The sequence below is a fragment of the Octopus sinensis genome, linkage group LG1, assembly GCF_006345805.1.
Source record: "Octopus sinensis linkage group LG1, ASM634580v1, whole genome shotgun sequence".
Taxonomy (NCBI): domain Eukaryota; kingdom Metazoa; phylum Mollusca; class Cephalopoda; order Octopoda; family Octopodidae; genus Octopus; species Octopus sinensis.
The window spans coordinates 107,711,603-107,726,337 of NC_042997.1; the positions used below are offsets into that span (position 1 = coordinate 107,711,603).

Below are 14,735 nucleotides of genomic sequence, written 5' to 3' on the forward strand. Positions count from 1 at the left end.
TTTGGTAACTTTTGGCAATCGTAAGCCGCAGACACATGCATGCCTGTTTCCATAGTAACAAGCTGAATATGAGAGCTCTTTTGTTTGTGAGAAAACACGTGTTGACAAATATATTGAAACCCCCTGTTCTACTGTTTTACCCACCTGGAAATTTTACTGTTCTGCCCGATTATGGCAGCAAGCTCCAGTAACCTCACATCTATAATGGAGATCACATTCAATGTGTATTGAATACTTCAAACCACAAAAGACAAGTTGTTTACTCATTTTCCGCACATAGAATACAAATATTGACAACACGTGCTATTTTCAGGATGTTGACAAAATGTGCTGTCATGCAGAAAATGACAAGTTTCCAAATCCTGTTTCCTGACTGGGTAAAATTTGTCAAACTTAACATCTTTAACTTTTTAAAAAAATTTTTCTGGAAAAGTGAAATAACTCCAGCAATTCAACTTAGAAAAATTTTTTAATTTTCAATAAACTTTAATTCTTGAAACCTTGGCAGCCAAATGGAAAAGATCCCATTTTTCAAATAATTCCCTGAAATGTATGAGCTTTTTTTTTTTTTTTTTGCCTTTATGTATTCTCTTACATTTGGTAATATTTGGATTGTACAAAAATTCTGTCAATGAGAAAAACATGTAAAACAGGTTTTTCATGATGGGTTTGATTCTTAGATGTACCTTGCTCCATTTACTGCATGCTACCCTTGGAAAAGGAATGAATATCACAATACATATTTCCCATTGTCTTAAACACTTTACTCTTTCAAATCTAAGTGAAGAAGGCTTGTGTCACAGAGACATTTTGCTGGTTACTTCACAGAGGAAATGTTTTCTTAAAAAAAAAACAAAACTGAATAGAAGTTGATAAATTCGAAATCTTACCAACATTGCCTTTCTGGAACCTGTGCTGGTGGCATGTGTAAAAAGATTCGAGCGAGGTCGTTGCCAGTACTGCCTGACTGGCCCCTGTGCCAGTGGCATATAAAAAACTACACTCTCGGAGTGGTTGGCGTTAGGAAGGCAACCAGCTGTAGAAACTCTGCCAAATCAAGATTGGAGCCTGGTGCAGCCATCTGGTTCGCCAGCACTCAGTCAAAATCGTCCACCCCATGCTAGCACGGGAAGCGGACGTTAAACGATGATGATGATGATATATATATATATATGTATATATATATATGTATATATATATATATATATAATTATTGGTGCAGCTTCCTGGCTTACCAATTTTCAGTCAAACCGCCCATGCCAGCATGGAAAGCAGACATTAAACAACGATATATATATATTCTTGGGGGATGTAGAAGTTGAAACGGACAAGTGAAGCTGTAAGCTGCTGTTATAGCTAATTTTTATTATATTTATAAATCTATTACAATGAAATGATGGTCAGTTAATATGAACTTTATTTATTTCTTGTAGCTATTTACTCATAACTGTTGGTGTTGTTTATATCAAATCTAACGAACTCTCTCGCAAAGACATTCTGAAAGACTTGGTCGAGATGTGCCGTGGTGTCCAGCATCCTCTTCGAGGTCTCTTTTTGAGAAACTACTTATTACAGTGTACTCGCAATGTTTTACCAGACGTAGCTGATGAAGCAGGGTAATCATTTATGCTCTTTTGATTGAATCACTTTTGTAAAGAAATATTTATATTTGATGAAATATGTATATCTTAAACCTCCAAATATTATTTTCAAATAGAAATTCTGCATTGTTTATGAAATATTGGTTTCATATGTTGGCATATGGCACATAAAAAACACTCACTACACTCTCAGTGTGGTTGGTGTTAGGAAGGGCATCTAGCCATAGAAACCTTGCCAGATCAGATTGGAACCTGGTGCAGCCCCCTGGCTTACCAGTTTTCAGTCAAACTGTCCAACCCATGCCAGCATGGAAAGCAGACGTTAGACGGCAACAAGGACAAAGGCTAGCAATTTAAACCTGAGTGCTCAACTGGTCCTCTTTTTATCAACCTCGAAAGGATGAAAAGCAATGTCAACCTCAATGTCAGAGAAATGCCACTAAGCATTTAGTCCAGTGTGGTAATGGTTCTGCTAGCCCACCACCTTAATTGTAAGATGAACAAATGAAATATCATCAAAGCATAAACATTGCTGACTGCATTCCCAGGGCAGGCAATTTCTGTTTGATTTCTGTGATGACTTTATTGCAATCACTCATTCAACAAAGCAACCTGAATGTGTTGGTTTAATCTACTTGAAATAGGAGACAAATCTCCCTCAAACCACCTCCTATGATCTTAAAAGGAAGGACTCATCCAATGATATACTCCTAGAATATTGTCCTGTTTGGGAAATGGGATATGAAAGGTATGGATGGAATACTTTTGGTCATAGGACTGCTTAATGAGAACCGACATGGGCCTAACAATGACCACTAGCTTCTTACCTTTCTTCTGCATCTACTCCATGCCACATTCATCATGGCTAATTGCAAAATAACCAACATATATCCTCTTATAGTGCCTCTCTTCCCCAACTTCACACCTCTATGGTATATTGCCTGTCTTTCTGGACATCCCATCACTAAACATCTCATCAAATGAACCCACCCCACTGTTTGTCAACATTCTATGAAATTTGAATAACCTTCAGACAAACTATAAGATGTAATATTACAAAACACCGTTTTTAGAATCATTCTCAGTCCATTTCTGATTATTGCTTTCTAGAAACTCTGCTAACAATCAAGAGGTTTGGAGCCCAAAGCATGTGGACGGCAGAGAAAGAAAGTAAGTCTTCTTCATTTACTGTTTGATGATTTGTGCAGAACTGGTTGGAGTGAATCATTAATTATTAAGACCATCTTGGCAGGGTAACATAAAGCTTGGCTTTCAGTTACTACTTGTTTGCAAAGCTTTATTCCAGTATGTTGGCACTCCTTATAGTGTGTGTGTGTGTGTGTGTGTATTGTTTATTTTTATGTTTTTATGTGTAAAAACAATTTAACATTAAACTGAAGGATTACTCAAATATTAAACTTTTACAAAGAAGCAGTTGACAGTGAATTTGAAGTTTTACCCTGCTTGCCTTTATCAGACTGTATATATAATTTCAGCAGAAATGAAAAGTTAAGAACTACTTACACTTTAAAAAAAATGTTTCTTTATCCTTTGTCCCCTTTCAGTCCTGATCCCATCTTTTCTTTCACTTTGGTCTCTTTTCTATCTTCTTCTGATCCTAATTCTCTCTCATCACTCTTCTATCTCTCTTCTTTGTCATGTTACATTGAATAGAGACAAGATAGGGTGGTGAGGGATCTTTAGATCTGCCCGAGACAAGACAGCCTCTCTCATTCTGAGAGCCTGATAAAATGGATCTAGTAACTCTGTAAAATATTGGCATTAAAAATGACGTCCAGCTGAAGAAACCATTCTAAAAATAGTTGTGGATCTCATCTAGGAAGGTAGTAAATTTAGGAATAAGAATCCTTGATTTGTCTAACTTATGTCAGCAGGAAAATGCAAATGTAAAAGGATGATGGATATCATCATGTCTGCATACTCTCTATCCACTCATCCATCCACCCTTCCTGTTCTTCTTCTGTCTCTCCTATTTATCTTGAGTACTCACTCCCACACCTTGTTGCTCCCAATTTTATTGTTTTCAGCCTTAATTACTCCTACCTGCTTTTCTATGATATAAGGTGGGCATGTATCACCTCTCTTGCAAGAAACCTCTTCCTGTCCCTTCTTTCAACCATCCAACACCTAGAATAAAGCTACTTTGTGCTTTACTATACATCCACTCCCTCAAGGGAAGTCTTAATCTTATGAGAGGCACATGGTCACTTCATTAGTGCCAATGCCATAAAAAAAGGTACCCTCTGTAAAATGGTTGGTGTAGCAACCTTGCCAAAGCAGACATTGGAGCATATAGTCCTGCTCATTGGACCTTGATGAACCATTCTATCCATGCCGGTATGGAAGATAAATGGTAAATAATGATGATATACATACATCATCATCATCATTTGATGTTGGTTTTTGATGCTGGCATGGGTTGGATGATTTGGCAGGAGTTGGCAAGCCAGAGAACAACACCCGGGCTCCATATGTCTGCTTTGGCATGGTTTCTACAGCTGGTTGCCCTTCCTAATGCCAACTACTTTACAGAGTGTGCTGGGTGTTTTATATGTGGCCCCAGCACCAGCAGGGTTGCCAAATAGCTTGCAAGACAAGGACCTCTCAAATGAGAGAGAGGGAGTGGAATCGAGGGAAGAGGTTAGCATATAACAGAGGGACAAATATATAAAGAGACAGAGGGATTCACTTGTTATTGTTAGTCTTTGTATTAAGAAAAAAAAAAAAAGCAAAACCAAAACCATTTGGTTCAAAACAAACCTTTTGATAAAGAACTAAAAAAATTTCAATTGTTTTTCTTTTAGTGGTGAGGGAGACTATGGGTCTATACGTGATTCCATAGACTTCATCCTGCTGAATTTCTCTGAAATGAATAAATTATGGGTCCGCATGCAACACCAAGGCCATTCCCGTGATAAAGACAAACGTGAGCAAGAGAGACGAGAATTGCGTATCTTGGTTGGAACCAACCTCGTTCGCTTGAGTCAATTAGAAACAATTGATGTGGACAAATATAAAAAGGTAAGTTGGTCTTTTATTTAATGGAGAATTGTTTCTTGTTGCTTCGTCTGGTAGAAGTTCTTTATGTAATAACTCCCGTCTCCTTTCAGACAAAATTCTACATTCAGTCACACAAGTTGGTCTTAGGTTCACACCCATGTATCTATTCTGGCTTTAAATATTAGTTAACTGTCCAACACAAACAAATATTACTTTCTGAACTAAATTAATTAGGCCTGAATTTAATTACATACCTTCATCTTATCGATACTTGGATGAGATGGTTTAGCATTATTGAATGACTATATTTGATTGCCATTAATATTGTCGTTTTTTGTTAGTGGTTTATTTTTACAATTAATGAATTATTTTTATGTTTCCATTTTATTAGACAGCCAGTTGTCCATTTTAAGTAATTAAGTCCATTTTAATTAATAGTCAGTGATATCCTTTGCACTATACACATTTTTGGCTATGTTTATCTTCACAAAACTGCTGAATTGGTGGATGTGTGTTGATGTGTCTATATAAATTGGATGGATTAATGTTGCCATAACAACTACTACTTACCTCTGATTACAAGAATGCAAAATATGAGAGTACCAGAAAAAAAGACTGATTGAAGATAATCCAAAAGGATCTGAAGAAATTAAGGATTACCTTCAACAATACAAAATGTTCAGTACCTAACTGTGGGTGATGGGTACTTACCAAAGGGGAAAATCTTAAAATCAATCCTAGCTTAAAAAGTTTTGTGATAATAATGATGATTGAATCAGAATAGAATATAACAATTTGTGACGCAAAGGTTTGGTTGTACAAATCACATAGGGATATGAAAGGACTTTCTTGTTACTTCTTTAATTAAAGCATTAATCTATGATGCGTGTTCCAGAAAGTTTTGAGGCTTTTTGAAAAGAGACATTAATTTTAAAGAAATACAAAACTGTATTTTCTTGGAATCTCCTTCAAAGTAGGATTCTCTGACTTCAATGCACTTGTAGCTTCATGAAGGCGCCACAGAAATCCTCTGAAGTGAAGGTATTCAGGACCCTTGTCAAAGCTTCCTTCATCTCCAAAAGTCACTGGGGACAAGGTCAGAACTGTAGGGAGGATGAGAAACAGCTCATCTCTGTTAAGTGGTTGGTTGCTAGAATGGAATTGTGGATTGGTGCAGGTGCCACTGCCACAAATGGAAGAGCTCTGGCCTTTTTGGATGAAATTTTTTCCTGAATTCCCTTAAAAACCTCCACTATTTGTTGACTGTCTGCAGTTAGGACATTCAGCTGTGAAAACAATAACTTCAGTGTCATCATTAACATCATTTAATGTTGGATTTCCATGCTGACATGGGTTGGACATGAATTAAAAACACTGGTTCTTGTTTGATTACTCAAGTTAAAACAGCATTATACAATTGTCCAAATTCTGAGAAAAAGTCTAAGACAGACTGTTAAAAAAATTAAAATAAGCCAAAATAAATATGTTCTTTCTGTCAGTTTTCTTGGAACAAAGAAAACTAAGAAATATATGAAAATTACCTCTTTTGTTATTGTGAAAAAATTATCAATGACAGCTGAAATTTTCCTATTTCAGGTGATGCCTGGCATTTTGGAACAGGTTGTGAGTTGCCGTGATGCCATTGCTCAAGAATACATCATGGAGTGTATTATACAGGTAAGAATTCTTCATTTGATTACATTATTACTGCACAGAAACAGTTATTTGAAATCGGTCAATCACAGTGCGGAACATATTGATCAAAATATTATATCAAATCAAATATATTTCATCATCACTTAACGTCCATTGTCCATGCTGACATGGGTTGGACAGTTTGACTAGGGCTGATAAGCTGAGGGGCTGCATCAGACTCCAGTCTGATTTTGCATGGTTTCTATGGCTGGATGCCCTTCCTAATTCCAACCATTCCAAAAGTGTAATGGGTGTTTCTACATGCCACTGGCACGGGTGCCAGTTGTGTAACAAAATTCTCCAGAAGCCTGTCAAATTAGTTTACAAAAGAAGTGGGAGGGGCCACTTTAATGGTGTTTCTGTAGAAAGAGACATCATCATCATCATCATTTAGCGTCCGCTTTCCATGCTAGCATGGGTTGGATGGCTCAACTGGGGTCTGGGAAGCCAGGAGGCTGCACCAGGCCCCAATTTGATCTGGCAATGTTTCTACAGCTGGATGCCCTTCCTAACGCCAAACACTCCATGAGTGTAGTGGGTGCTTTTTATGTGCCACCGGCACAGGTGCCAGACGAGGCTGGCAAACGGCCACGATCGGATGGTGCTTTTTACGTGCCACTGGCACGGGGGTCAGGGACCTTTGTGAAAAATAGTAAACTTTACTTTTCTGTGACTCATCCCCCCCTCCCATGTTTACATTGATATGTCCTGACAGATCCAAATGTCACCCATTATTTCTAGTCATTGTTTCTGCATCCATTTTAAGTCAAACTTCTTGGCCACTCTTCTTTATTCATTCAAGTGTTTTTCCTCTGTAAATTACTATCTTCAGTGATTCTTAACAGATCTGTGGACAGGCTTTAAAACTGTTTTCCATCATCATCATCATCATCATCATAACAATGAAAAGCTAAGTTGACATGAATGAGATTTGAGCTCAGAACATAAGTTTGTGAAGCAGAAACCACAAAACTTTTTGTCTGAACCTAATGAATCTACCCTGCCACTGTCCTTAATTAAACTGCAATAAAATAAATTAAGAGCTATGAATTTAACTGAATGATGACTGAATTTTATCTATTTACAAGAAGTCTTTACAAATTTTATCAAGATAACCGATGATGATGATGATGATGATGATGATCTTTCTCCCTACCTCTCCTATTTCTTTATTGCCTACAAGGGGCTAAATACAGAGGGAACAAACAAGGACAGACAAAGGGATTAAGTCGATTACATTGACCCTAGTGCGTAACTGGTACTTAATTTATTGACCCCGAAAGGATGAAAGACAAAGTCAACCTCATCGGAATTTGAACTCAGAACGTAATGGCAGATGAAATACCGCTAAGCATTTTGCCTGGTGTACTAACATTTCTGCCAGCTCCCTACCTCTCCTACTAATGGAATTACCCTGTTATCATCTTAAAATTCAACCACGTTGCCTGACATACACCAACACATTTTATAAATTAATCTTTATTGTCATTGTAGGTGTTTCCTGATGAATTCCATCTTCAGACTCTAAATGGTTTCTTGAGGGCCTGTGCTGAATTGCAACAATCTGTAAACATTAATAACATTATTATTGCTTTAATTGAAAGGTGAGTGTTACAGTCTTAGCTAGAAATACCACTTTTAGTCTCATATTTTACTATATGTTTTTTTAATGTTTATCATCATCATCATTTAATATCCGTTTTCCATGCTAGCATGGGTTGGACAGTTTGACCGGGGTCTAGGAAGCCAGGAGGCTGCACCAGGCTCCAGTCTGATCTGGTAGTGTTTCTACAGCTGGATGCCCTTCCTAACGCCAATCACTCTGTGAGTGTAGTGGCTGCTTTTTACGTGCCACTGGCACAGGTGCCAGGCGAGGCTGGCAACGGCCATGATCGGTTGGTACTTTTTACGTGCCACCGGCACAGAGGCCAGTCGAGGTGGCGCTAGCAATGGCCACGTTCAGATGGATCTTTTTACGTGCCACCGGCACTGGTATCACAACTACAATTTCCATTGATTTTTGATCGATTTCGCTTGCCTCAACAGGTCTTCGCAAGCAGAGTTTTGTGTCCCAAGGAGGAAAGGTATGCATGAGTGGAAGGCCATGGGTTATAGTCTCACTTGTCCTGCCGGGTCTTCTCATGCACAGCATATTTCCAAAGGTTTCGGTCACTAGTCATTGCCTCGGTGAAACCTAATGTTCGAAGGTCGTGCTTCACCACCTCGTCCCAGGTCTTCCTGGGTCTACCTCTTCCACAGGTTCCCTCATTTAATATCCATTTTCCATTGCATGCATGGGTTGGATGGTTTGATAGGAGCTGACCAGCTGAAGGGCTGTTCGGGCTCCATGTCTGTTTTGCCATAGTTTCTATAGCTGGATGCCCTTCCTGATGCCAATCACTTTACACAGTGTACTGGGTGCTTTTACGCAGTGCTGGCACAGGTACTTTTTATGTGGGACCAATACCCACAAGCCCACAAGTTTAGGGATGCTCAGCTGGAGAGCGTTGCAGGGGACAAGACTATCCAAGGGCAATCATGCTTTTACTTAGCTTGACATATCTTTTCAAGCTCAGCAAACTGCCAGGTATCTTGGTCTCTTGTCATCCCCTCTGTGTCCCAACATTTGTAGATCCTTTCTCACCACTTCTTCCCATGTCTTCCTGGGTCTACATGTCCACATGTTCCATTCCCAATTAAAGATTGGCATCTCTTGATGTGACTGTCTTCATTCATACACAGTACATGGCCATACCAGCACAGTCTCCTCTCTTGCATGCTACATCTGATGCTACCTATACCCAATTTCTCTCTCAAACCACTTACACTCTGTCATATATGCACACTGGCATTACCCATCCAGCGGTGCATTCTGGCTTCATTTCTTTCAAGTCTTCTCATATCCTCAGTAGCCACAGCCCATGTCTCACTGTCATGTAGCATAGCTGTTCATACACCAAGCATCATTCAGTCTGCCTTTCACTCTGAGAGAGAGGCCCTTTGTTACTAACAGGTGTAGTAGCTCTCTGACCTTTGCATATTCTTATTCTAGCAGCTATGCTTTTGGAACAACCACCCCCACAACTGACTTGGTTACCTAAGTGACAGAAACTGTCTACTACTTCTGAGGATCCCATTTGACATATGAGGGAGTCCATTTTGTGTACCTTCTTGGTGTTTAATGTCCCTGCACATCTGCCACATGTAAAGGCTACTTTCTCCATTAGTCACCCAGTAATGCCACTGCACCTCTTATCTGCCCATAGCTTGCACTGAGTACATCTTATGGAGTTTCTACTGACACCTTTTCTACATACTGAGCAGGGCCATCTCCCTGAAAGGATCTGTGATTTGTCTGTTTTCCTACTTATCAATACTTTTGGTCTTTGCTAAATTCATTCTAAGGCCCTTTCATTCCAGACCTTGCTTCCATACCTGGAATTTCTTCTCTGTTTCTGGTAGTGATTCATCATCATCATCATTTAATGTCTGTTGTCCATGCTGGCATGGGTTGGATGGTTTGACTGGGCTGGCACACTGGAAAGCTGTGCCAGGATCCAGTCTGATTTGGCATGGTTTTCTATGGCTGAATGCCCTTCCTAACTCCAACCACTCTGAGAGTGTAATGGATGCTCTTAAGTGCCACTGGCACAGGTGCCATTTGCATAACACTGGTATCTGCCATGACTGCGATTTTGCTTCACTTGATGGGCCTTCTTCTCAAGGACGACATAATACCAAAGGTCTTGGTCATTGTCTCTGTGAGGCCCAACACTCAAAAGGAACTCAGCCACTTGCCTCCATGAGGCCCAATGCTCGAAAGGAACTCATCCACTTAGCCTGTCATGCCCAATGCTCAAAAGGTACTCAGCCACTTTGCTTCTGTGAGGCCCAACGTTCAAAGGTTGATTTTTTAAAATTTTTTATGTGTCACCAGCATGGATGCACTTGGTTTGATGGGTCCTCTTAAGCAGAGTACATCACCAAAGGTCTCGGTCACTAGTCATGCTTCACCATCTCGTTTAGGTCAAGCTTCACCACCTTGTGATTCATTAAATATAATTAAAATCATGTTAAATGATTGCAGTCACACAATGGTGTTTGTGTTCAGTTCTCTCCAAAAACATGTCTGAGCTGTTTGTTGTTCGACAGGTTGGTATCAGGAGGAGTGTTTGATTGTAAGAAAAACTCTGCACCCATGTGCTCTTGTCTGACCCTTGCAGAGTAGATGTTTAAACAATGATGATAATCATGTTGATGATGATTGTGTGTGTGTGTGTGAATGCATATGAACAGATGTGCTTGTGTGATTAAGTAGCTTGTTTCCCAACCATCTGGTTTCGGGTTCAGTCCCACTGCATGGCACCTTGGGCAAATGTCTTCTATCATACTTCCAGGCTGAGCAAAATCTTGAGATGGGGAGGAGTGGTTGAACAAATTGGAAGTTTGTCAAGCTGTTTGATTTAGTAATCTAGTCATATTTTGTTTTGGGTGGAGGTCACTCTTTTATTGAATTTTATTGGATGTGGTATAATAGTTTGGACTGGTTGTGGTGTGAGCTTGATACCTCCTAGTCTGGTGAGCTCTTTGTGTTTTATGTTCAAAATTTATGCTTGTATCTACAGTGAAGTGGAATTTGAGAAGCTTACTGTTCTGGAGATGTGTAACGTAACTGAATGAAATATTTAGGAATCTGGAAAGTAGCTTACAATGGTCTAGGGCTAAAGTCGATCAGGGTTATTGTGTAGGGCTGAAGGAGAGATTCATGCCTACTAATATTGGTGTCTTTTATTCTGTAAGTGAGGATAATCTCCAACCCATCTGTTGAGTATTTAATTTATCTCTTCTATTGTTTCTTGTTTTGGAAATTCTTAGTAATTATTAAATTTGTTTTCTAGATTGGCTCATTATGCTCAAAATGAAGAAAGTTCTGGAATCCCCTCCGATATTCCTTTGTTTGACATATTCACACAGCAAATTGCTTTAATTATTCAGGTAAGTCTTCAGCCTATAGCCATTTTCTCAGTATTTGTAGGTATTCAAATTCTTTAACATCTTCATCAACATTTAATGTCCATTTTTCATGCTGGTATGGGTTGGACAGCTTGATAGGAACCAGCAAGGACAAAGGCTACACCAGGTTCCGTAGCTTTTAACATATTTATTAAATAATTACATTTTCTTAGTTTGCAATTTTTCGTGTTTATTTTTATTTCAAAAAATAGATAAAATCCTTAGAAACCAAGTTAATAGCAAATTCATTAATCCTGTGCTCAGGTACAGTACAACTCGTCAGAAAAGAGTAAAAGTGGGTGTGGGGACAGAAAGCAGCCATAAGTGAAATAAGAGAGCAATGAAAGCTACAAGTACATTCACAGGACACAGAATAAAACAGAAAGAGACAGGAAAGTGAACATTTAAGAGAGTTATAAAGAGGAAAGGGTACATCAGGAGTTGCACAGGTAACATGGAATTTTCCATGGATACAGTATTCTGACAGCTTAGTCCATACTCTGTCAGTTCTGAGCATGAAAAATGTTTCCCAAAGTCAGCGTGGCTGCACTGTTTTATTTTATGTCTTCTAAAAGATATGCTTATGAAATAGATATTGAATTGAAAAGTTGTTGGAAAGATGGTAGATAATCTTGTAGGATTTACCCTGTCAATTACTAGACATCAAAACTTTGTTGATGACCAGAGAAACAAGCTGTTCAAGATATGGCGATTGATAAAGAGTATTTGTCTAGCTGAAGATCTCTCAACAGTTTCTAGGAAATAGATATTTTGGAAAGATGGGTGTTCCAGGCTGGAGATACAAACTGTAATTCATTATCTGCATAAAGCTATGCATGGCTTTATGCAGATAATGAATTAGCAGCTAGCAAACGTCTTAGATTTTTGAAATATGCTTTGTCCCACATAGATCACTGTTGACAATAACACAAAGATTACATTCATCAGCTGACTTTGTAAAGCTTGTGTTGAGGAGGGAATAGGTAAATTCCAGGATTTTCCTACTAAAATATATAGTGATGCATTTGTCTACAGCCAACTTGAGTTGCCTGTCAGCAATCCATTTCTTCATTGTTTCCAGGTCAGTTTGCAGGAAAGATCTGTAGTATAGAGGGCATGTTTTTGTTTTTATCTCAAGGTACATTTTAATGTTGTCTGCATATTTTAACATAATAACATGCTTTGAGTTGGCTTCTCTTTTGTTTGAATATGCTACAAACAATAGGGAACCAAGAATAGATCTCTATGGGACATCAAATGTTGGCTCACAAGGTGCATAATGTCAACCTAGTGCTGTCACTACCTCTTTGCAACCAAGAATGATGTACCATTTGTAAATGGCCATTTTCTGAATTAAGACGTTAGTTGAACAAGAATAACAGTTTATCATATTTTTAGAAATTAGGGTTTTTTTTTCTTTTTTTCCAGTAAAAAAAAATCTTTAGTGAATAATTGTTTTTTCATTTACTTCTGTTGTGAAATAACCTCAATATTAAATTGTCTTAGTCTATGGGTATGGATTATGACCTACTCCACTTACAGTCTCCCATTGCAGAAATATTCTATGAATCAGGATATTTTCTGATATAATCACTTGGTCTTCCTTACCTATCCCGATTGTTGTTTTTATTCATAGGGTACCATCTGTTAAAATTGAAACCACAGCACATATGCACATTGTTCCCAGGTTGGCTAATTCATGGAAAAATATCAGATCTCTGGTTAAAATAATCACCTGATAGTGGTTGAAGGCTCATTTGAACTACAGTTTTAAGGGCTCTCAGCTGGAACCAGAATTATTTGCTTCTTCTTTGTTTATGGGAGTTTGGGTTCAAATAACCAAGTCTGAGCATATCGACCAAAATTGCCTTTTTGTTGTATTGCGGTTAAAGATGATTATCTGCAAGATCTCGCCAGCTTTCAATCAAGGATAACATCTTTAGAAGAATGTCCATAATGTCACATCCAACAATTGCTTTGAAATATCCCAATTCAAGTTGTTCTGTTTGTGGTGAGGTTGGTCACACAGCTCGTTCTTCAAAACATAAGAAGATGTCTGTTTTGAGAGAGGAACAATCAAGAATCAAATCACTGTCTGGTCCATGTTACGCATATTTATTGTTTGCCATTGTTGTTTCAATATTTGTGGTGAATAATAAGTGATCAGTTTTCACAATTTTTAATACAAATGATTCGGATTTTTTTTTGTGAGTCATAGGGTGGGGTTCATTGTATTTTTCCTTCTTCGTTTGTGGTGGGGTGGGGTAGACTACGGTAAAGTTTCAATCCAGGGATTTGTTGGGAGTATTTTCTTATTGTTACCTCGTGTTTTGGTCCTTCTTCAATTTCAGAATAAGCAAGGCAAAATCTCCCAAGTTGGAATCTGACATTCTTAATCAGATTTTTACCCCATAAAATAGGCTAAATATAAAAAAAAAGAAAGTGCATTTAAGATCAGTTATTTCAAGAAAGTTATTAGGTTTTGAGTCTGGTTAATGTTTCCTGTTTTTATACGTATTTAATCACGTTGGGGGCTAATAACTACCAATTTTACCCAATTTTGGTTGGTTTTGATGTTCGGTACCGATATTGAAATTATACTTTCTGTGTGGCCTTTTAACTCCTTTGAACTGATTTTTCTCGACAGTTTAAATAAAATGTTGAGGATGTCAAATATGTTAGCCCTTAATATGTCAAAATTTGTAATTTTAAAACAAAAATTATCAAGTTTGAGGGGGTTTTACTAAGAATTTGGATATTTTTCATGCATCCCCTATTTTCTCAAATTTATGTTGGCCTATGCACTCTAGACAGCGGTTTGACTGAAAGACAATAAAAAATGCTTCTAAATAGGTTCAAACAGAGATTAAAAATTTTTTTTGTGAAAGAAAATATGTTAAATCTTATGATACTAAAAAAAAAAAAAATGTAAATTTTGTTAAATTGGCTGAATTTAAAAAGCTGTAAAAATTGAACCAGATATCATTTTAAACTCAGGTTTTTTGCTTTGCAATCTCTTGAGTTTAGAGAACCAGAAAATATGCATTTTAAACATCTGGGGGAAACTTCCAAAAATGATAAATTCCCACTCTGGGCACAATGTGATATGAAATATAGCTGCCTTATTTTCCTGTCTTTTCTTTATGAAGTGTGTGTGTGTGTGTGCTTTAGCGAAAAAATATGTCCAAAACAGTTAAAATGGAAACTGGTGTGTTTCATTATGTGATTTTCTTTCTTTTCTCAGAACCGGCAAGACATGCCTCCTGAAGATATTGTTGCTCTGCAGGTCGCATTGATTAACTTGGCACTGAAGTGTTACCCTGACAGAGTGGATTATGTTGATAAAGTATTGGAAACGACTGTTGAAATCTTCAATCGCCTTGAAATGGAACAGTAAGTAGGGAA

At 38.0% G+C, this 14,735-nt stretch overlaps 1 protein-coding gene across 3 annotated transcripts in view; it reads left to right on the forward strand.

Annotated features, from left to right (window-relative positions):
- The window catches only part of LOC115209450 (vacuolar protein sorting-associated protein 35), a 39,689-nt gene that overhangs the window by 10,914 nt on the left and 14,040 nt on the right, over window positions 1-14,735 (forward strand). For all 3 annotated transcript variants that reach the window (XM_029777877.2, XM_036503573.1, XM_036503584.1), the window contains exons 5-11: window positions 1,434-1,616; window positions 2,712-2,771; window positions 4,427-4,643; window positions 6,219-6,299; window positions 7,812-7,921; window positions 11,216-11,312; window positions 14,575-14,723. In XM_029777877.2, the coding sequence (XP_029633737.1) occupies window positions 1,434-1,616; window positions 2,712-2,771; window positions 4,427-4,643; window positions 6,219-6,299; window positions 7,812-7,921; window positions 11,216-11,312; window positions 14,575-14,723 (897 nt within the window). The remainder of the gene's footprint in view (window positions 1-1,433; window positions 1,617-2,711; window positions 2,772-4,426; window positions 4,644-6,218; window positions 6,300-7,811; window positions 7,922-11,215; window positions 11,313-14,574; window positions 14,724-14,735) is intronic.